General features: G+C 42.6%; 1 protein-coding gene and 1 long non-coding RNA gene across 2 annotated transcripts; one reads left to right on the top strand and one right to left on the bottom strand.

Moving 5' to 3' along the window:
* Positions 1-95: 95 nt before the first annotated feature.
* Positions 96-6,823, bottom strand: gzf1 (GDNF-inducible zinc finger protein 1). Its single transcript, XM_085431406.1, has 8 exons — positions 6,274-6,823; positions 4,755-5,758; positions 4,433-4,616; positions 4,134-4,300; positions 3,590-3,684; positions 2,127-2,294; positions 1,849-2,006; positions 96-1,624 (listed from the first exon to the last, which is right to left on the bottom strand). The coding sequence occupies exons 2-8, from the start codon at positions 5,741-5,743 to the stop codon at positions 884-886; spliced, it is 2,502 nt and encodes an 833-aa protein (XP_085287532.1). The 5' UTR covers positions 5,744-5,758; positions 6,274-6,823; the 3' UTR covers positions 96-883.
* On the top strand, positions 5,661-19,982 carry LOC146691558 (uncharacterized). Its single transcript, XR_014915074.1, has 3 exons — positions 5,661-5,717; positions 19,288-19,410; positions 19,544-19,982. It is a non-coding gene; the product is annotated as an uncharacterized LOC146691558 (long non-coding RNA).
* The last annotated feature ends 1,833 nt before the right edge of the window (positions 19,983-21,815 follow it).

Below are 21,815 nucleotides of genomic sequence, written 5' to 3'. Positions count from 1 at the left end.
CTTGAATAATATTTGTACTCTGGCCTCATCTGTCATGTGTGTGTCATCATGACAAAGTTTTACATGTAAATGATAGCATTTTGTTTTCTATTTAAAAAAAAAAAAAAAAAAAAGCTTAAACTGTAGTTTTTCTTATTCAAGGTTTTCTGTTAAATAGTTTTTTACCCCTCTGTTGTAAAAGGCTGATGTCGTCAGGCAGGCAAGTGGACACCGAACTTTGTGAATGCGATAACTCGAGATCAAGGCAACGTAGGATTTTCAAAATAACACCAAAAGTGTATCTAATAAAATCTCAGACCGGTTTTATTCTCAGTGACCTCAGGGTCAGAGGTTAAGTTTTCTGAAAATTTTGTGAATGCGATAACAAGAAGGTGACATATTTTTGAAATTGATGCCTTAGCTGTGCGTACTAGGAGGCTGAGGGACAATTTCAAACAGAGACAAGTGCCAGGATTTTGAAGGACTTAAGCAATTTTGTTCACAGTTAGATTAAATGATCAAAAGTTCGTTGCTGCTGTTTCACAGCTGCAGTATTTTATATGCAGAGCGTTTCTCTGTAATTAATACAAAAGTGTTGTAAAATATTCTAAACCATGCTTTTGAACATGTGTAATTGATTACAATCTTCACTTCATTTGTATTCACTGGGGTTTGTGTCAGATTAAACTTTAGCTTCACCTCTGTAACAGTGTGATATTGAAATGCCAAACAAAAAGTGCTAACGCTATTCCTGAAACACCAGAACTCAGATAATTATAATAGTGAAAAACTCAAAGAATACACATAAGGTAGCATGATTTGATTTGAGACAGCTAAAAACTCCCCAAAGCCAGTAAAATAAGCTATTTACATTCACCCCCTACACACATCTTATTTTGAGGTCTCAGTTTAGTCCTTTCTTGTTCTTCACTTTGGATACTGGCTGTTTTCTCCCACAATCATTCTCACCAATAACCACAGTCTGAATGTTGGGGTCCGGAGGTTCAGTATCTGAAGCGGCTTTAGAGTCTGAAACTGGAGCCAAAATAGTTTGCGAAGCTGCAGCTTCCAGTACAGATGATGTCGAAACTCCTGGGATCTGTGAGACTGATGCTAAAAACCCCTCAGAAACTGGAACTGAGAGAGTGGATACAGACAGAGAAGTAGAGGGCGCTTCAGAGGACAAGGGGACAGAGTGAGCCATGGACACTGGTAAAGGGAAGGGAACAGGGATGGCTGACCCATCTAAAGAAATGACACTGGTCCCTGTATTGTCAGTGGCTACGATGGGCTGGATCTGAGTCCCTGGTGTGACATCCGTGTGGATAACGGTGATCCCGCCGATAGTGCTGTGGCTGACCAGAGCGATGGCTCCGTGACTGGTCAGCCACTCAGCAGGAACACTGACTGGCTCAGATGGAATCACAATGGAGTCGGTGTGGGTTTTACCACCAGCATCAGGAGCATCGCCAGCATCAGGAGCATCGCCAGCAGCAGTTGTAGCACTTTTCCTGGGCGTGCTCTTATGCTCTCCTGGTCCTGCTTCTTCTGTCTTTATCTTAGTAGGAGATCTGGGCTTCTTTTCCTCCACATTTCCCTCCAGCACCACCAGGTATGTCTTCCACGGAGCATCTGAGTCATGAATCTGAAGGTCAAAGAATCCGATGTTATTTCTGCAGCAGTCAGTGCAGGCTTCTTTCTTTTTTCTGTTTTTTAAGATCTACAATCACTATACAAAAAAATCCAAAAATCATCAGCTTATGTGTCTTTTTTTCTAAATACGGGAACTTCAGCTCCTGCCACAATACAAGTTAAACAAACTCTGTACCCGTGTAGGTGAAACTACTTTTTCTAAGAAGTATTGCTCACCGTAGTGTGCCTGCGTAGGGTGGACTTGTCTGTAAATGTGCGTTTGCAGAGGCCGCACATGTAGGGCTTCTCTCCTGTGTGAATACGCTGATGCCTCTGCAGTGCGTTGAGCTGAGTGAACTGTTTGTCACAGTCTTTACAGCTGTACGGACGCTCGCCTGACAACCACCAAAGAAACAAGAAAATATCAAAAAATATTGAGGAAGAGATTAATGAAAAATCACCTATAAATTCAATGTAATATAACTATTAAATGAAAAACGACATCTACATTTCACCTGTATGTATTTTTAAATGCTGGTGGAGAGAGTTCCTCTGAGCGAAGCCTCTACCGCAAGTTTCACACTTATATGGTCTGGAGCCTGTGTGGATGTTTGAGTGGTGTCTCAGGTATTCTTTAGATGCAAAGCTTTTCCCACAGGCTTCGCACATGAATGGCTTCTCTCCTAACACGAGAGAACAAAAAGTTATGGTCTTGTATGTGTAGATAGTTTTGTTTTTAGTGTGCTCACACTTCAGGACTTTTTCTTTAAGAAATACTGTTTGTGGAGATAGACCAAAAAAATAATCTCCAATGAGCTTTAAGGGAGAAACTATAGGCGCAGAGGATAAAAACTGTAACACATCCCAACGAAGCATCCTCAGGTGATTAGCTGTTTCAAGATATTTTAATGAGGGTATTTTTTAAAAACCTAACACTTCATGAATCAGAAAACAGCCATTAATGCTAATGCCAGGTGCTGCTAATCAAATGTACTTAATTCGCTGATCATCCGCAAGCGTGAGCACGTCTATAAAAGCAGATGTTTTGGTAGTTTGCTGGTCTGGATGTGCAAACAAACTGAACTCAAACTCAAATCGTGCAATGCTCAGATGCAATGCAAAAAACCCAGGATGTTAAATTTTAAAGTTTATTGGGCACTACGAGGAAAAAAAAAAAAGAACAGGACAGCACAACTTAGGTTTGGAAAGTTGGATCTTACCAAACCACGAGACTTTTGGGACAATTTCCTTTGGACAGACCAGGTGACAAATTGAGATATTTGGCCATAATGCACAGTGGCACATTTGGCAAAAAACAAACAAACAATACTGACTTTCCAGCCCGATGGTGGAGGAGTGATGTTTTGCAATCACAGGACCTTGACAACTTGCAGTCATTCAGTTGACCTCCTCTGTATGCCAAAGTATTCTAGAGTCAAATGTGAGGCCATCTGTCTGACAGATAACAGCTGGCTGAAAATGGGTCATGCAGGACAGGATAACGATGCCAGGCACAGCAGCAAATCTCCAACAGAATGACTTTAAATTAAAAGAATCAAGTTGCTGCAATGGCCCCAAGTCCAGACCTCAACCTGACGCAAATGCTGTGGTAGGAGTGTACAAGAGCTGTGCATAAATAAATGCCAGCAAATTTCAATGAACTGAAACAACACTGCAAAGAAGAGAGGGCCAAAATTCCTCCACAACACAATGAAAGACAGATAAAGCCACGCAGAGCTCAATTCCTTCAAGGTATTGCCGCTAAAGATGGCTTACAAGCTACTCAATCATGGGGTGTATTTAGTTTTTAACATACTGCATAAAGTCATGTGAAAACTTTCTTTTTCTTTTCTTCCCACAGGTCTGTAATGCCAAAAATGACCAAAGCACAGAAATGTAAAGAAATGACAAGATGAAACATGCTCTTGATGACAATGCTCAAATCTGATTAATTATTAATGTTCAATTATGGTTTTACCTGTGTGCGATCTCTTATGGTAGGCCAGCATGTGCTTCTGAGTGAACCGTGCATCACACTCATCACATGCAAATGGCTTCTCTCCTGTGTGAGTCCTACACATGTGTAAACACACAGGTTTAAACCTCATCATCTGCTTACACATACACTACATAAACATGTAGGATGCACCAAACACACAGAACTGCCATTAAAAAAACAGTCCAGTTGTTCTTTGACGGTAAAGTAACATAGGAGGCTCTCGTGCCTGATCTCCAATTGATGGCAGCACCTTCAGCCTGATATTCCAGCTGTTTCTGGTGAAAGTAGTCTATATATAAAGATGCCTGGTCTGAGCTATTAATTTAGCATACTGTTCTCCAGGAAGGCTGAAGGTGATGCATTTCATGACTAAGTAGCGGGATGCTAATATCAAAGGATTCACTATAAAGAGAATAACTCAAATGACCCCCTTAATACTCTCCCAAGATTAAAAGCTTTCGGTCAATTTCTTGCTTTTGCAGGCCCACCCCTACCCCGAGGCTTTATTTAACCACCTCCGTACCTGCGGTGCATCTTGAGGGCAGAGTTCTGGGTAAATCTGGCCCTGCAGTCAGTACACTCATAGGGTTTTGTGCCTGTGTGTGTCCTCTCGTGCAACAACAGGGCAGTTTTGGAGCTGAGTGATTTCCCGCAGTCAGGACAGATGTGTCGCAGATTGCGTTCATGCACCTAAGCAGCCGTGACAGAAACTCCACATAAAAAAATGTGACTCTCACAGAAATTGGATTATTACAAATTTAATACTTTTTATCATTAAAATAACATTAATATATGGCTGTTAGAAATTCTACCGGTCCTCACCTGTCTTTGATGGCGGACGACATCCTTCTTTCGCTTAAAGGTCTTGTTGCAGGATTCGCAGACAAAGAGCCTCTCGTTACTGTGAACGTGCTTTTCGTGGATCTTCAGATTGCTGCGGTTTGCAAAGGTCTGCGAGCAGGTCTCACAGCGATAAACCACATCTGCTTTCACGCCATGGTACGTACTCACCAAGACACCAACAAGTTGCAGCATTATTTAAAAATATATACCATGTACATTATGATATAATGCACATACTGTACTGTACGTTGCAGTGCATAATTCCAGCTATATTAGAGCTAAAGCATTATTATCATGTTACCTGATATGCTTTAAGTAGCTCTTCTCATAGTGGAAAGTCCGCTGGCACTTGTTGCACTGGAACTGGGCCTTGGATGATTGTTTTAAAGTCTGCTTGGATTGTTCCTCCTCATCCTCCTCCTCCTCTCCGGGTGGTAAAAACAACGGGTCTTCAGAATCCTTACTCTGCGCATCGTCCTCACATTCCCAGTCATCCCCATCAGAGGCAGGGTCTCCCAGTGAACACTCGTCTTCTTTGGCTTTTTCTTTCTCTGGCTCAGCTTTATCTTCAGTCCTGCTCCCATCCTCCTCTCCATCTTTATCAATAGTTTGATTTTTGATGTTTAAAGGCACTATTTTAGTACAAACGCCTCTCTGTTGCACCTTACTGCCAGACGGTTTCACCTGTAGCTTTCTTCCCCGCCTTTTTTCATCCCTCACTGTTTTCTTTGCCTTGAATCTTTTTGAAGTGACTTCTGTCACCAGCCTATGTGGAGACAGCTGCCGCTTAACCAGCAAGCTTCTACGATGCCTCTTCCCGTTTGCCTTTTCTTCCTTTTGAGCACCATGCACATCATCTGGAGCCACAACTTTTGAGCTTTTCTTTGTGGGCTTTTGTATCATTTCTGCGCTTATGGCTTCGCCGCAAACCTTCAGCAGATCATCACAGTCCAAAAACTCTGCCGCTGCTTGAACACTACCTATCTTGTCTCTGGCAACTTCAACTTTACCGGTGTACACAAATTCCAGAAATGCAGAGAAATCCTCCGAGTGCATATTTGAGAGAGACAGTTTATCACGAGATGCGTCCGGAGACAGCAGAATTTTCTTGAAGTAGCCACTGGATGCAGCAAGCATCACCTGGTGGGCATGAAACTCCTCCACATCTCCCTCATAGTCCACCTGCACGGTGACGTCACTCAGCTGACCTTGCAGCCTCAGGTCATGCAGAGAAGCCAGAATGTGCTCATGATGCGAGCCTGAGGTAAGCTGGACCGCTTTGCTCCCCATAGTTCACTCGGGCACCTGAGAAAAACATGAGCTGTAATTGGCTGGGTTTGTTACTCAGCACTGACATTTGTGTATGTGCTATGAAAAGACTATACCGGCTTAAATCTACATTAGCTTGAGCCATCGTTAGAAGAGGCTAACTTTACAGCAGTTAAAGTGACATTTAGTCTATTAGGAAATGAGATGAACACAATAATAGGGAATTGGCAGTTAATAATTAACTAGAGGGCAGTAAATGCTCAGCGAGTTCCTTAAAATGACCCCGATGTCAGAAAAACTTACATATAATTACTTAAAGTGGTTTAAATGTAACACGTTTGTGGTTTTGTCTCGATACCACTCACTGACAGCAAATGCTAACAGCAGCGTCACATGCACTGTGGCAAACAAGCTAGGTTAGCTACAAAAAAATTAGCACTTCGTATGTAACTAATGTGTGTTTCTTTGGTAACACAACATCGTAGCACGACACGCTGCACGCAGTGTAGCAGCCAGCAATATACACAGCGAAACGAAGCAAGTTTTCTTACCGTAAACTCGGTAAAATGGCAGCCCTTCAGAAATGCTCTACTCGGCGGAGAGCACTTCCTGGAACAAGTCACTCACGAAAACGGCACTTGTCTCTTTACTTTGCCGACATCCGGTGCCGTTTAGACTGATTTGGGATCAGTCTTTATTTTGCAGTCGCGTTTAAAATCGTAATTTGCTGAGTACAGCTGCTGTTTCTGGGTCGTTTTGTGTCGGGTTATTGACTATAAGCGCAGGACCTTATCTAAAACTAGACGGTGTTCGAACGTTTGTTCACCCGTGACTACTGTTGTGCTAATTTAGCTAGATAGCACTTTATATCGGTTTACCTTTGCGCCAAAATACTGTCCATTTGCCTAATCAATAGGATACTGCAGTCTTCATGCTACTGCAACTGCCTTTATTTTGTGTGAAATAAACTGCTTACAGAACAATGACAGCCAAGTCCCCGTGTTACCGTAACTCTTAATCGCTATAGAAGATAATGCTTATGAAAACATTACTCCTAGCACCCACATGGTGGCAGCATGGCACAGTAGGACAGCAACGCGCTATACACCGCTTGTGTTGGGTTAAAAAACACTTTGTGTTTATGCATTATGTACAGTCTGCAGTCTTTTAGGGCTGGACAGTTTTCAGGAGTGCCTGTAATTTATAATGTAGCTCGCTTTCTGGTCGCTAGTATCACGTGGCAGCCTTCTTTGATGTCAAATAATTTCCCTGTATAATATCATGGACTGTATATAGTGTAATAGTTTAGTGCTGCAGAGGGAATACCAGTACCGAGGTAAAACAGGCCAGCATGCTGAAGGACTTAAGCTAATTCATTTACAGTCAGACCAAACATATATCATCTGCAGGGTTGCAAAATGCTGCCATTCCAAAGGTGTATGGAAACCTACTTGAGGATTCACTGGGGTGCTGTTCTGCAGCTGCCAAGGTTTTTTTTTCCTTCCAGAGGAAATCCATTACATTTGTCTTAATGAATTCTGCAAGCTAGCAATCTCTCTGTTCCGGTGACTCATGCTGCTCTCTGTGTGCAGCGCTGTGGAGGCTTTAGCTCTGACCTGGAACACTGTGTTCACCTGGTCCTGGTTGCTTTCCTACTATATATACTATATTCTACAGATCGCCGTTTTCATACAACAGGTCCTTACAATACACAAAACATCTGCATTTGTGATAATCTGCAACTGCAGGCTGATGGGAATTAAAGGTATTTGCATAGATATTAATATTGTGTAAAGTATTAGCATGGGCGGGGGGGGGCGGGGGAGAGTTTAATGAGAAACTGATTACTTTGTGGAAAATAATGAGAAGACATATATGCATTTTACACTTTGAGCTTGCGAGCACATTTGTTGTTTAAGGCTTATCTAAATGAAGGTTTCAGTCAGCCTAGAAGACCTATATAAATGTTTTCTGTTTATAGAAGCCGCTTTACAAAAATGATAAAAGAATAGCTTAAGCAATCGTGGTGGTTATGTCTAAGTCGCACTATCATTGTTCCTGTGTAGCACAGTAAAGAGTTAAGCAGATTCTGGTTTGTGGTATAGTCAAGGGTAAATATGAAGGGCACTTCAGTATTTGTGGTTTATGATGTGACAGGAGGCTTTGTCAGAATGAAGACTGGGTAGAAAAATAGATGAACTGTTTCTACATGTCATCAGTGGTTGACATCTGTAATCAAGAGGATGAACACATGCTGCATCGCTGAAATAACAAAAGGTCAAACAGTCATTGCAAAAACAAGACTATCTGATCTACTTTCAGCTGATACTGGTTGACTTTTTACTCCAGTGCAGTTTGTGTTATTCAGTCAAGGTGTCAGATGTTGCTAGACTATGGCATGCCTAGTAGCCAGGGGTTCTTCCAGTAACGAATTAAATTCCCACATTAGGTTGCCAGAGAAGAAGGTGACGTGCAAAAGCCTGCTGAAAGGTGATGGGCTCAGCAAACAAAACACTGCGCCGACTTTTGGGCTGTGTTTGTTCTGCTATGGGCAGACTCCTCCACACGACTGAAAATACCAGTGCTGACATTCCACAGCGCACAAACAACACGACAAAATGTGCACTGTGTGAGTGAAAAAGCAAAAGTGAGAGCCAAGGCAGATTTAATTTGAGGCTACAGAGTGCGCACACACTGTAAAAAAAAAGAAAAGAAAAAACACAACAGTAGAATTCAGGGAGTTGGATTGTGATGGTTATGTTTGGGCTAGGCTTGTGTGCTGGACTGTACAAACACTTTAATTTGGATGCTGTGAAGGGTAAGCCAGTTTGTGTCCTTGCAGGACCTCTGCAGATCTTTAGTGGGGTTTGTTGACTCAGAATCCCAGCACATGAATTGAACCAGTGATGGTAAACAGCCGAACATTACATGGAAGTGCGGACAGTGGTGGTCCAAGAATAACCGCAGAATTCTTTTTGTGCTTGCCCATATTTACCACAAAGCTGATGCCAGACCAACACAAACCGGTCCAACTCAGTATTCTGTGGTGTCTTTCCCTTCCCCTCCAGTCAGTGAACTCTGCAAACTAAAAACATACTTCTTTAATTAAGATACCAATGCTTTTTTGTCAATGGCTTGTTCCTACTTTGTGCACTTTCTTGATTTTATGAAAATTTGCAGAGCTGTTTCACTTGTTTTAGTAAATGAGCGCAACTCTTCCACCGGCAGTTATGTAAGTAAGAATCTGGTCAGGATTCAAATACTGTACATGTTTGTGCAGTCGTGTCAAGGCCAAGGTTGCTTTGCCAGGATACACACAGCAGTCCAGGCCTGTCTATGGTACTCTCGTCTAACACTTCAACCCAACACCCTTCTCCTTTTTCCCTTTTCTTTTCCTTTTTTTGACTGGCTGGACGCCAGACCACATTTAGCTAGTCCAGAATATCACTGGAACCTCTAAAACCACAATGTACCATCAAGACATATGAGACCAATGATTCACAAAAATTGCAGAAGACTGTCCATGCCATAATGAGGAAATGTGATACTTTTTGTTTTTGTTTTTTTGGTCATGAGTGCTGAGACTTAAGGTTTATGTAGAAGGCCAGATAGGCTCATACGATAGCAAAAAAATGCTCATTCCTTAGTCATACTTGTACCGTGGCTCCAGGCATGGCATTGTCTATAGTATGAGGATCTCAAATGTGTTTGATGGCTTTCAGTAAAATTGGCACAGATATCCATTGTGCCCAGCCGATGAATCCACTCTTAATACCATCCAAACTTAGGTAGGTTTAATAGTAGATTTTTAGCCAATAGGAGATTAATATACTGCCAGACTGTTAGTGCTAGCTACCTATACACATTACAGGGGATTTATAATTCTGTGTTAATCTGCATAATAACCCTTTTGAAACCCTATGCTGTAACATGCATAGCCTGACTGCAGTAACTACATCACCATCACTGCGCAGACAGTGGCTTCAGTCATTTGCTACATTGTATTACAATTAAATATTGCACGTGTTCTGGGGTTTATTGTTATTTATTTATTACGTGTTAAGGTATTTAAGTCTATTTAGCATTTGTTGCCAGATGCTTGACAAGTTAACATCAGCCAGCAAAATAACAGTAATCCTTTTGCAATTGTCTGATAAGCGCAGTACTTCTTCAGTTTGTGACAAAAGTTACCTGTCAAAATTTACAAACTAATCAAGTAAGTATGCTCTTGTACATAGTGTACTACATGAAAAAAAATTAAACCCTGCTCATCATTTAGGGGCACATTACCATGCCAGCGTTTAGCCATATCCAATCCCTCAATAAGCAACAAGGTTCGTTCCAAGATCCTCAATGCGGTGTACTGTAACAAACAACGTTAAGTTTCTGAAATACAGCGCAAAAGGAATCGTGCCTGTCCTCTCCCATTCAAATAGGCTCCATTTCACCAAACAGAGATGTTTTTCTTCTTGCGCCTGCCTGGTTTGGAAAATACTTTCCTTTCATTGATGAAAAGATATACAGCATTCAGAGATGAAATTACTTTCCAAATGGCCTCTGACTCACCATCTCTATTCCCAGTACTCTCTCAGCTCCCCCCTCCTCACCCACTCTCCACCTTACTTGTCCTTGTGAATGTTCTATCTATTGTAACTGTATACAGCACTTAGCACTTCAGACGGCAGACAAACCAGCTCAAGGACAACTGCCCACTCTTACGATGTTCATAAATAGACTATTTGCCCAGGCTTACCAATCACGTTACCCACAGAGCCTGTGTGGGTGCTTGTGGACATTGTGTAGCTTGTACCGAAATAGACCTCCGCTGCTGCGTGAGGGTGCAATCAGGCCTTCAGCTTGCAGTGTGAGAGACCAGTTTGCACAGAAAAAAGCTTTGTTGTGTCGTTGAAAATTAACAATAATGACTCACACAGTCTATCCCTTTTATAATGTGCGATTTTATTATCCGTTTGCGATCTGCGGCGCCTCAAAACAGGTGCTATCACCTCCGCAGAATTTTTTCCAGAATGCAACACTCCCCGACTGTGTGGGCCACAACCGTCAGCACATTCCTGGAGAGCTGGATCCCCAGAAGCAACAATTCCTCCTTCCTCTCTTCCCTCCCTTCCTTCCTGCCGCCCTGGTGTCTTCTACTTTGCTTCCATGGATTGCATCACTCGTCTGCCTCCTGGCCTCCTCTGCTCAGACCCTTTAATCACATATGGCACGCACACAAGTAAATGTGTGCGTGGCACAGACACACACACACAAATGTGAACACACAAACTGTGGGCAGAAGGAACCCTCGTCAGTCCTCATACTGGTTTTGAGGCTTCAGTTGGAATTTTATGGTTGGTTTGAGCAGAGGATTCTGGAGGTTTTCCAGCTGCCCTGCAAAGTCTCCTCTCCCCGCTTTCGCTCCCTCCATCTCTTTGTTCCTTTCCTTCAGCTTTCCTCTCTTTTTCTTTTCCTCCCCTCTTTCCTCTCCCCACCCTCCCAGCTTTACCCACTCGCCCTCAAGGTCAGAAATATCCTGTGGTTTCGGTTTGATCCCCTTGGATATGCTTTTGCTCTCTCCCTCTCTCTGCCTTTTCCTTCTTTTTTGTCTTGCTTGTGCGCACTCTCACACATGCACACACGCACACTTACTGTAAGCATACTGCATTACTCTAAGCATTCCCATGCAGGAAACACATGTTGGGATAAGCACTGGCAGTTCTGTGTGCCTTGCAACACACACAGTCCATCTCATCAGGGGTCAGCAGGCTATCCGGCATGTAACATTCAGGAAGGAAACAATGTCGTAGTCTCCTATTGCTCCGGGCTGAAGTATTTGCCACCGAAGACCTTATCCATATTAAATCTGTTGATTCATTGACAGTGAAATAATGAGCAATCCTCAACTTCCTCACATGAAGCCACGGTCAGTGTACTGCTCCAGCCCCAGCCAGGTTAACCCTGCTCTTCTGGGTTCACCTATTCTCTGAGTTGTGCAACATGGCAAAAGTCCAGCACTTGTGAAATAACAAGGGCCTTGGCTGACTGAAAGAACGGCAGTTCAAACAGTCATCGTATCCGCCAGTTAATGGAGGAAAACAGTCTTGCCCAATTAACCTGATCCCAAGTCTCTCGTGTGTACGCCTCAGTCGTAGTTCCACAAATGTTCAGCTAACGGTTTTCTACCAGAAAAGGATGAGATCATGTCCATAAATCCTTCCTCTTCTTTGTTAAAGTTATTTTTTAAATTCAAAAACAGTCCTCCAACTTTGAAGTTAAATGCTGAACCCAGCCGCCAACAGTTTTCAGTTAAGAGTGACGTAGATCACCTACATTTTTATGGAACTTGTATTCATCCAATGATTTTCAAAGTCAACATGACATATAGTTAAAAGATAGTGGAAAATTAAAACAATTGTGTACTTTGTGCAAAATGATAGCAGCCCTTGCAGATCCAGTTTGTTGAAGTAATCTGAAGACGATTCACGTCAGACTTCCTAAATCACTGTTAAATAGGGTTAAAAAGCAGTGAGGGTGATAGTTTTTCAGTCCACAGGCTATGATTGTCCATGTGGGAACTTTGTTATTTTTTACTTGGCTTTCCTTTGTTTTCTCTTCTATTTCTGCTTTTGTATTTAGGCACTACAGGTTAGCATAGGGCAGCAAAACCTGCTTGGTTATGTTGTAGATAAAGATTTCAAAACTTGAATCCTGCACACTGAAAATGTTCTCAACACAAGGACACCTTGTGTTCTCCAGCTAAAGGGACAGTTTGTGAGGCCTTGGGAAACGGATATTGTTTTGGACTCCTTCAGCATCTTTTCATGTCTTCTACATTCTGACTCATCATGACCACTTTGCGCATACTTGTGCCTCCTTGCGTGCTGGACGATCTGTGTCTGTCCCTGAGCTGAGTCTACTACAGTACTTGCCGGGACAGGAGCTTTGAAAGGCATTGTTGTTTCAGACTGATGCTTTAACAGTGAAGAGGGGAGACTCTCCCAGTAAAATAAACCACAAATACTTTTCGGGAAACGCTGCACCCTGCTGCTCAGTTTCAGCTTGTTGACACAACTGCTCGGGGCAGATTGTTTTTCAAATATGCAACCGGTCGTCAAATATACAGTGTCAAATTAATTTCAGGGTAACCTCTGAAAGATCTCTGTTCACAATATTAAATTTGTCCATTTTCTTTGGGTGGCTTCCCAGAAGCAGGCGAGACCACAGACACGAAAACCTATGTGAGATGACGCCCAACCATACGGCCAAACTGTCCAATCTATAGTGTGCATGCAGACGTACACTACTGTGGCAAGGCTGATTTAAAAATCATTTCCTTTGTAGCTTGTTAGTTCCTCATAACCTCTTGTTATAAGTATACTGTTACCACATGCTCTTTGTTGTTTTCTACGTGAATCAGGCTTTAGTGAGAGGATGGTTTCATTAAAGTGAAACAGTATCTTATACTGAATATTTACTGAAAAATTCCCAAACACCCAGGCTGTTAAAGTGAGATTTCGAATGCTGACCTATTCCCTTTTGACTCTTTGCGGATCACCACGAAATCCCGATAATCCCAAGGAACACAGCTTTGCTTTAAGAGCCACCATTTTCTTTCAGTATGAACCCTTTTATCCCTCCACATCCTTTTGAAAATGTCCAAAAATGGAGAGGAGAGAGGAAAAAGAGGCACGAGGGGGGGAGGGAAGGGATCTGACAGGCTGTTCCAGCAACGAGACCCATGACTGACACATTTACTGTGGAACAGGACAAGTATATGAATGTGTGAGCGAGACAGAGAAAGACACACATGCACAGAAACTGAAATGTTAGCAGATAGTATCTCTTTTTGTCAGCTGAGTGTGGTCACAAGACCAAAGCTCCACTTCACTAATTTCATTCCCTCCTGGCTGGGTAGGAATTCTGCAGAGACATCTCAGCAGGACCTTTTTTCTGTTTCCTTTAAATCCTCACTACAGACACAGATTTGTCACTTTTTTTTCCAAAATAAGATCTCATTTGATCTCCTGCCATCTAAATGGCCTTCCGTCTGAGGCAACTGTCACTGTTTATCCACATTATGAAGATAACGGGGCCATCTTCTGTGGTTTGGGGGTGTCAGATGAGTTGAGTGTGGAGGAGCTTGTCAGAGGAGAGGAGAATGATTCATTGTGTTGCTCTATAATTGAGTGATCCAGCATTCATCGTGGGCATGATGGTGAGATCATCCCTCACTATTAGACGTGCAGGATTCGGTGCAGAACTGCAGGACAGCAGCTTTGAGAACAGAAAGGACTGTTCTGCTGGTTCTGCCTGTCTTTCCTCCAAAGTGCAAACTGTTAATGCTCTTCTCTGTTGCGTTAGGCCTTCATTTATTTCACTACAGTGCAAAAGCCATTAGAAGCAATTTAAGCATACCAGTGAAATGTTTCCCATCTTGAATCCATGTTGCATTCAGGGACATGCAGACATTTAGGACTAGCCTTTTTGGAAATATTCGTCTGGCATCTCGGTTTGGTTTGTAACCAAAATAGAAGTCTCCACACCTTGACTGTGCACATCAGCTGTCCAAAAATGAACCCCTTTGAAAGAGATTTGAAATCATACACATTACATATCTAAAGAGGTACTTGCAAAGTTTAGGGAATTTTATGAGGGAAAGTATGAATCCAGCTGCAAAGACGCTGTATTTCCAACCAAACAGACCCTTGTTTCCGATGCAGGTTCAATCTTATTAATTTGTAGTATTAACTCACATTAAGACTACACATTAATTGTAATAATTTAATAAGGAAGGGTTAGGAACCCTTTCTAACCCTAACACCTAACCTTTAGGATTAGGATTAGGGGTTAGGGTTAGGAAGTGTTAAACCACAACAGTCTTTGCGATCTCACCAGTCTCATTTGTTAGAGTGGACAGGACTGAAGAAAATATGGAGGTGTTTTTCCAATATGATTAGGATGAGATATTTTATTGTTATTTTCCAGAATAGCTGAAGTGGGGTAAACTTTAATGTTCTATGCTTCAAGGAAAAAGGACGTGCTTTTTATTCCATTTATTGACAAATTCAGCACTAAATTAGCCAAGTTCACCCATACAAATGAAGCAGTTGTGTCGCTAATCTCATCTGCACTTTACTTATGCAAACAGCTACAAGCGAAGACTTCAACATAGTTTAATTACAATGCAACATATGCATAGTTATTCCTTTTTTGTCTTTTTGACAAGTAATAGCGCAATTTGACCGTGGGGTTATTTTGGTTCCATTTTGATCAAATATGAACCCGGTATAAAGCTATCCTGTGTGACAGTGAGGGTGCAGGCAAACCATTTTTAGCAAAGCGAGTGCAGAGAGGTGTTGGCAAGGTCCTTTGTGAGAGATGGAAAGTAAGAGAGGGTGCTTGACCTCCCTTAAGAAGCCATCTGTATAGTGTGCTCACAGCACAGTTCAGTACAGGCTGTCCTGAATGTTAACAGCGCAGCACTGGTACTTTCTGAGATTCATAGATTAGCTGCCCACACTTAGATAATAACTGCTTTTACTGCTTGTTGATATTTTGTGGATCATGTGAGATTTGCCTTCATCTCTGTCCTTTGCCTCGTTTTGCAAAAAAATGTCTTTCGCCGAGATGATAAAGTTGGAGACTGTTGACGTAACCAACAGTTACACTTCATTAGTTGATACGGTGCTATCATGCCACTGTGCATACAAGTGTGTGTGTGTTTGTGTGTTTGTAGAGCAGTGGCAGGAGGAGTGTGTGGAGGTCACCTTGACTTTGCCACTGCAGAGCATATCAGTAAGTTAGAGAAGGCAATCTTTTTCACATTTGTCTAGCGAGTCTCACATCGAAGCACAAAGAAGCAATTTACCTTCTCAGCACTGCACAAAGTAAATACACGAGCTGCAGTCATAACCTCGCCTCCTCCTTCTCCCGCCTTCGCCCCGCTCGGCGTGCACGAGTGATAAAACGCACAGGGAGGAAACAGAGACTGCTAGGTACACAGGTAAATGGACAAAATGATCCAGTTTGCCTCATTAGAGAAAAAACATTATGTTCCCGGGTACACTAGCGCACCAAGGTTGTCATGGAAACCAAGCAGCTTTGTCACAGAGTGTTTCCGTGGGGTTCTTGTCTCTCCACATTTGCTCTTCATCAGGGACACTCAGATCACTGATATTCTACACCACAAGGCTATGACTCATACACATCATCTTTGCATCTGGAACAAAAAGGGGTGGGGGAAAAACAATACACACACACACACACACACACACACTAGATAGGCCAGGCAACACATACGTACTTACACTCCTACATCCACTGCAAATCTGTGTTAATTATATGCATATATTATATGCATACTTGCACAGAATAATCTTCCGTTTTTCACCAACTACAGAACGTGCATGACACTTTTAAGGTGCCTTTTTCAGACCATGACAGATGTGCACCGCACTGAGTAGTCCTCCTTTCTGAGTGGTTATGTTGGCGCCTGCCTTTGTGATCTGACTGGTTCACCTCATTATATATCAGGTAGATTATGGGCTTTAATCGGCCTTTAGTCTGTCCGATCAGCTGATGTGCTCAGTGCGTTTCCTGCTTATCTAGGCCACCAGATGTCAAAATCGGGGGCCTTATGGAAAACCAGAGCAGCATCCCGAGTACCAGGAGAGAGAGAGAGAAGAGATGACTGATGTGGAAGGGAATGCCAAACTTTGTAACGGGAACCAAATCTGCAGAGGGAGTTTTGAGAGATACATGTGTTTGCCAGAGATTTTTCAGGTGCACCAGGTGATTTTCATTTGAGTTGAAGATAGCAAGGCCAGTGCAAGACACACACACACAAGTACACATGCACACCCTGGGGTGCAAGGTAGAACAAAGTGATGAGTGACCCACTGTCTCATCGCTCTCCTGCCATTGCCTACAGCTGTTTCATCAAAGTCTCACTTCTGGCAGCCCCTCATGTGCCTGCCTGACACGCTTACTTGCACACGCATAGACACACATACACTTGTCTTGTAGCCATTTATCTCTCCTGCCAGCTTGATCTGGCTGCTTATCTCTTCAATCTTTTCCTAACTTGGATGGACACACATATACACACACACCATCCACCCCCTCTTCATCTCTATTCCCCCACCGTCCCACCACCCTTTTTTTCCTCTCTCTTCCCTACTTTACACTGGCATTAGCTACATATGGCTTAACACATTATACATTTCACATATGGATCTGTGGACGGAGGATAAAAACATGTCTAAAACATTTGATGTGGATTCTGTGTCATGGTGAAAGTCTTTTATCATTACAATCCCTCTACTGCAGCTTGCTCCGCTCATTACTCCGCCTCCTCGGTTACAGAGTGTGTGTTTTCAGTAGTAACGATTCTCAGAGACTTCACATGCGAGCAGCACAGAGTCAAATCTCTTCAGATTCTGATTTATTAGCTCCAAACAGAGTTAACAGTACAATGAAAAGTGCTGGACCAGAAAGGTAGCACAGCTCAGTAATAAAAGCACTCATCGAATAAAAAACAATTTAGCTTTTTTTAAAAAGCTAAATATTAAATGTAGGTAGGATGCAATATAAATGTGCACATGTATGAAACGGGATTTTATGTATAAAAGCATATGCAGCAGTTGCGTGAGGAGTGCAATAAACAATGCAGTAAGAGTCAGTATCTGCAATGGATATGCGAATTGAGCAGCCTGACAGCCTGGTGCTAAAAATTGTCCTTAAGTATAGTGACACGAGTGAGCCACATGCATCAGACAGCAGCAAGGACAGCCGTGTACGTGCTGGGAGTCTGGTGCCGATCTTTAACATGGAAACTGTGACGAGACAGTTGCCCTCATTCAGAAATAGCTGTTCCAAAAATTCGGATGACTAGTTTAAGATATGGATTCATTATGAAACATCAGCTCGATATTCAAGAGAAGACCTACTGTCCAGATAAGGCAGAGCATTGTTTTAGTATTTCTACCAGCACTAAGTAGCTGGGCAGCCCTTGAGACCTGTCGTAAAGCCCAAACAAACAGCTCCAAAAAGAAGACAGATCACTGTGATCTAAAAGGCTCTATCAGGCTTGACTGTTCTCAGCCTTCCCCACAAGAGTGAAGCCTCACCAAATACAGAGGTCAACTCTTTAAAAATCCATTACAGTGATGTGCTGTGCATGCAGTCTATAGCAGTCTACCCACTCTATAGCGCTTTGTGCAGAGTGGATCAGAGTGGTTCAACAGGTACTTTGATGGTGCACCTTCACTCGCGTGCCCGCTGAGGTGTCCTGACCACAGTGTTTGTGTGACGTGACCGGGAGCACGGAGCTGCTGATCCTTTCAACATTAGTGTCAAAGATGTGTGTGGGAAGGTGTTTTTTTGCAGATGTTAAGTGAGAGGTTGTCTTGCCTCACATGACATATAAAAATGTCTAATTGACCCTTGTTGACAGCCTCAGGCGCACATCAGCAATAGTTTATCTATTTCTAAGCATAAATAGATACAGATACAATAGATACAATAGTGTGTGTGTGTGTGTGTGTGTGTGTGTGTGTGTGTGTGTGTGTGTGTGTGTGTGTGTGTGTGTGTGTGTGTGTGATTTTTTTTGGTGTTGGTCTGTTGAATATTCGAGCATAATAGCTTAACTATCATGCTTCGGCACCTGTCACCTCGTTGTGTGTTTCCAGCATGCATCTTCTCTCCATCTTCTTGTTAAAAGGGAGTTTTTCCTTCCCACTTGCGCCAAGTGCTTGTTCATCGGAGGTTGTGTGACTGTTGGGATTTTCTCTGTACCGTTTTAGGATCTAGAAGTGACTGTTGTTGTGATTTGACATTATATAAATTTAAATTAAATTGAATCAGGCTTTTAGTCACTGTGTCTTCGTAACTGTTAATAATTCGAAGTCATTTAACATATAATAAGATGCTGGAAAAAAAACTGACCTTGTCGGGAAGAGTTGGATTACTGGCATGCATGTTGGGATTTTTCTATCCTGTCCAAAACCATCTGTATTCATCTTCCATTGCATTAAATGAGCTAATGAGGTGTAAAACTGGCTGTTAAAGTCACATGGCATTTCAAAGTGGGGTGCTTGATTCCGCACCAGAACAGCATGTAACATGTAAAGGCAGCTATTTTGCAGCCAGCTGCAAATCAAATATCAGTTAACAAGAAAGTCAGGGAGGCTTGTTGGAATCTCACCGGAGTCTTGAGCTCAACGGTGCATAGCTGATGAGTTTCCTGCATAACTGCTTCCAACCAGTCAGCCAGCCGCTCCCTGGCAAGCCATCCTGTGTATGACTCATCACATGGAGCATGTGATCATTCTTTCAATGCACACACACACACATATACAGTCACATTTATCTGCCAGGAGTTTCCCTCACCAGCAGTGCAGTACATGCAGAAAGACATCCCTGACAGAATACAGAAAAGGGAAGCTCTTTGTGTTTATGTTTTTCAGGCAGTGCGTGCATGTGCGTGCACATCTGTGTTTGAGCATATTTGTGTTAATGACAGGATGCGTGGATGTGTGAATGGGATTGTGTTGATTTTCCAACAGGCCAGCGTTTGATGAGGGATGAGTCATCCGGATGGAGACCCCGAGGAAGACTGGCAGGTTGATGATTCATCCAGAAAAAAAATGCTCACAAAATAAAAGATGTGTGTGTTCTTAGTAGCATATGTAAGTATAAACACGGGCATACACAAAGATATGTTTCGTTGCACTTGTGTGTGTATTTTCTTGCATACTGTATGTGCGTGTGTCCTGTGGCTCGACAGCTTGCTTCGGGCTGTTTTTGTTTATCTTCTTGCAGAGAGCCGGTATATGCATTTATCAGAGAGATGCCACAGGGAGTCGCTGACTCCATTAATCCAATGCGCAGGAGAGAATTCCTCATTCCGCACCACGCGCCCTCAAACTCACAATCTTATCAGCTCGCTGAGGCAATATGAATGCCACAATTCAACATGGATGCAAGCATCTGCGGTCATATGCAGATGCGATTTAAATGATCTCATTATTTTCAAGTCAGAACGCTTCGAATCGAGAGAGCGCCGGCGCGAACGCAGGGAGAACTTCATCAAAGATATCAAGTGAATTGATATTCTGGTGGCTCCAAATCTGCATCATTTTTATTATTTAAACGTCTCCTGGCAAGAAGAATCCTAGATTTTCTGACAGAACTACATTGTTAAGAGATTCATTTTGATCATTTTTTGTTTTTGTGAAGCTGCTTCTAATAAAAAAGACAGTTCCCAGTATAATTAGAGAGATTTTTTGATTATGAAGTATCTTGCCAAATACTGACGACTTCATGCTTTAATTGAAGTTATTCACTGTAATTTAGGGGCAAGCGTTCGGCTTTATCATGCATGTATTGTGTACATCGCAGCATTCACAGGAGGAGTTCACAGAAGCTGTAATGAGCGATCATCGTCGTGAATGCGGCTGCGGTCAAAGCAGTCAGAGTCTATCTCTTTACATTAGGATGATTGATCAGCTGGCGGGATGCTAAGCTGATGATGAGGCAGTTATCTGAGAGAGGCAACAGCAAGATCATTAATCTTCCACCGCGATGATGATGATGATGTGTGTATGTGTGTGCCAGGACGGCCGTGTGGTGAATCCAGTACTGTTTGTTCACAGCGGTATTGATGATCCCCCCCCCTCCAAAAAAGAACGGCGTCTCTTTCTCCCTCTAGGTTTCTCATGTACCCTCGCACATGCTCAGACACACACAAACAGACACGCCGATTTTCTCTCCCAAGGGTCACCTTGAGCTGCACAAATTGGCTTCGGTTGGTTGAGGTTTCAACACAGGCAAATTAGTTAGTCGCTGCATCTCTTTGAAAGTCTGAACTAGACTGTGATGATTTCCCCGTGTTTCCCTCTTTCTTCAAGCTTCCTTTGGCCTGTTTTTGCAACAGTCTTTCTTTGTTATTCCCTCTTTTTCTGGCCAGTTCTCATGTTCACGCACTTCCCATTCATCGCATCAGCGTCACTTTTTCATTCCCTTTGTCTCCATTTTTCCCTTCATTCACTCACTCCACTTCCACTGCTGATGAATGGAGTGGGAACTGCCCCAGTAGCATCCCCAAAAGCGGCTGCTGTGGTATTTCTTGACTTGTTCATTCAGGGTGTTGGGAAATGCAGCTCCGCTTTCAAACTTGCCCTGCTTTTTATTATGTGAATGTGTCCCTCCGCTTTTACTTATCATTGCGGCGGCTGAGCTTGTTTGCCTGGCTGACGTGCGGGAACTCGGGAGAGTGCTTTTATCTGGGAAGAATGATACTGCAGTGTCACCAAAGTAGCTGAGACTATTCATTTCCTGCAAGCACTGTCAGTGAAAACAAGTACTCATTTTGAAACTGACACAAGCATGCATCCATCAGAAAAAAAACACAAAACAAAAACCTATCAGACATGGAAAGAAAAGGCGAATCAATAAAATGATCCTCCATGAATGACAATGAGTTTTAATTACATGCTGAAAAATTAGCATGTAAACGCAGCGTGGATGTTGACTTTGGCATTTTGATTCGGAGCTGATGTGCTTCCCAGTGCTGCAGTTTGTGCTCTGCGTGACTTCTCGATTTCTGGGGAATTCTACTGATTGTAGAAGAGCTCATCCTCTATTCTCTATACTTACAGATTTTAATGTTTAGTTTTGTTCAGTTTATTTATAGTTATTCTGTTTAGATTAATCCCAAATGTAATCCCCCAAAAAAACTCCAGATAAAACATACCAAGGAGGAAGAAGACCATGAACTAGCTACACAAAGGGCCGTCAGATTCAAGCTTCTCTCCTGAATTAGTCCTGGAAAACTAGACTAATAGAAACCAAAACCTAAACAGTAGTGCTGGTGAAAGCAACCGAGGGTTTAAGGTGGTGCTGATGGAAATAAGGTAGGAGGAGTAAAGGACCAAGACTGTTGCCAACCACCATGGTCCGCCTTTTCCAGGCGTCATTTGATATTCTTAGTGTCAATTGGTGCACCAAGCCTTAAGACACCAGTTGACACTAAGAATAAATCAGAGGGAGAGAGCAGGTTAATGAGGGAGACAATAAAAAACACAACACAACA

The sequence above is a fragment of the Copadichromis virginalis genome, linkage group LG15 (assembly GCF_057382275.1).
Source record: "Copadichromis virginalis isolate Kocher_CV1m ecotype Utaka linkage group LG15, C_Virginalis_male_GT1.1, whole genome shotgun sequence".
Lineage (NCBI taxonomy): Eukaryota > Metazoa > Chordata > Actinopteri > Cichliformes > Cichlidae > Copadichromis > Copadichromis virginalis.
This window is presented reverse-complemented; position numbering and strand designations above follow the sequence as displayed.

Coding starts and splice junctions, on each gene's coding strand:
- gzf1 (XM_085431406.1), bottom strand. CDS start 5,743: ATGGGGAGCAAAGCGGTCCAGCTTACCTCAGGCTCGCATCATGAGCAC. Junction 4,301..4,432: donor TCGTCCGCCATCAAAGACAG/GTGAGGACCGGT, acceptor ACGGCTGCTTAG/GTGCATGAACGCAATCTGCG. Junction 2,007..2,126: donor GCATTTAAAAATACATACAG/GTGAAATGTAGA, acceptor GGTGGTTGTCAG/GCGAGCGTCCGTACAGCTGT.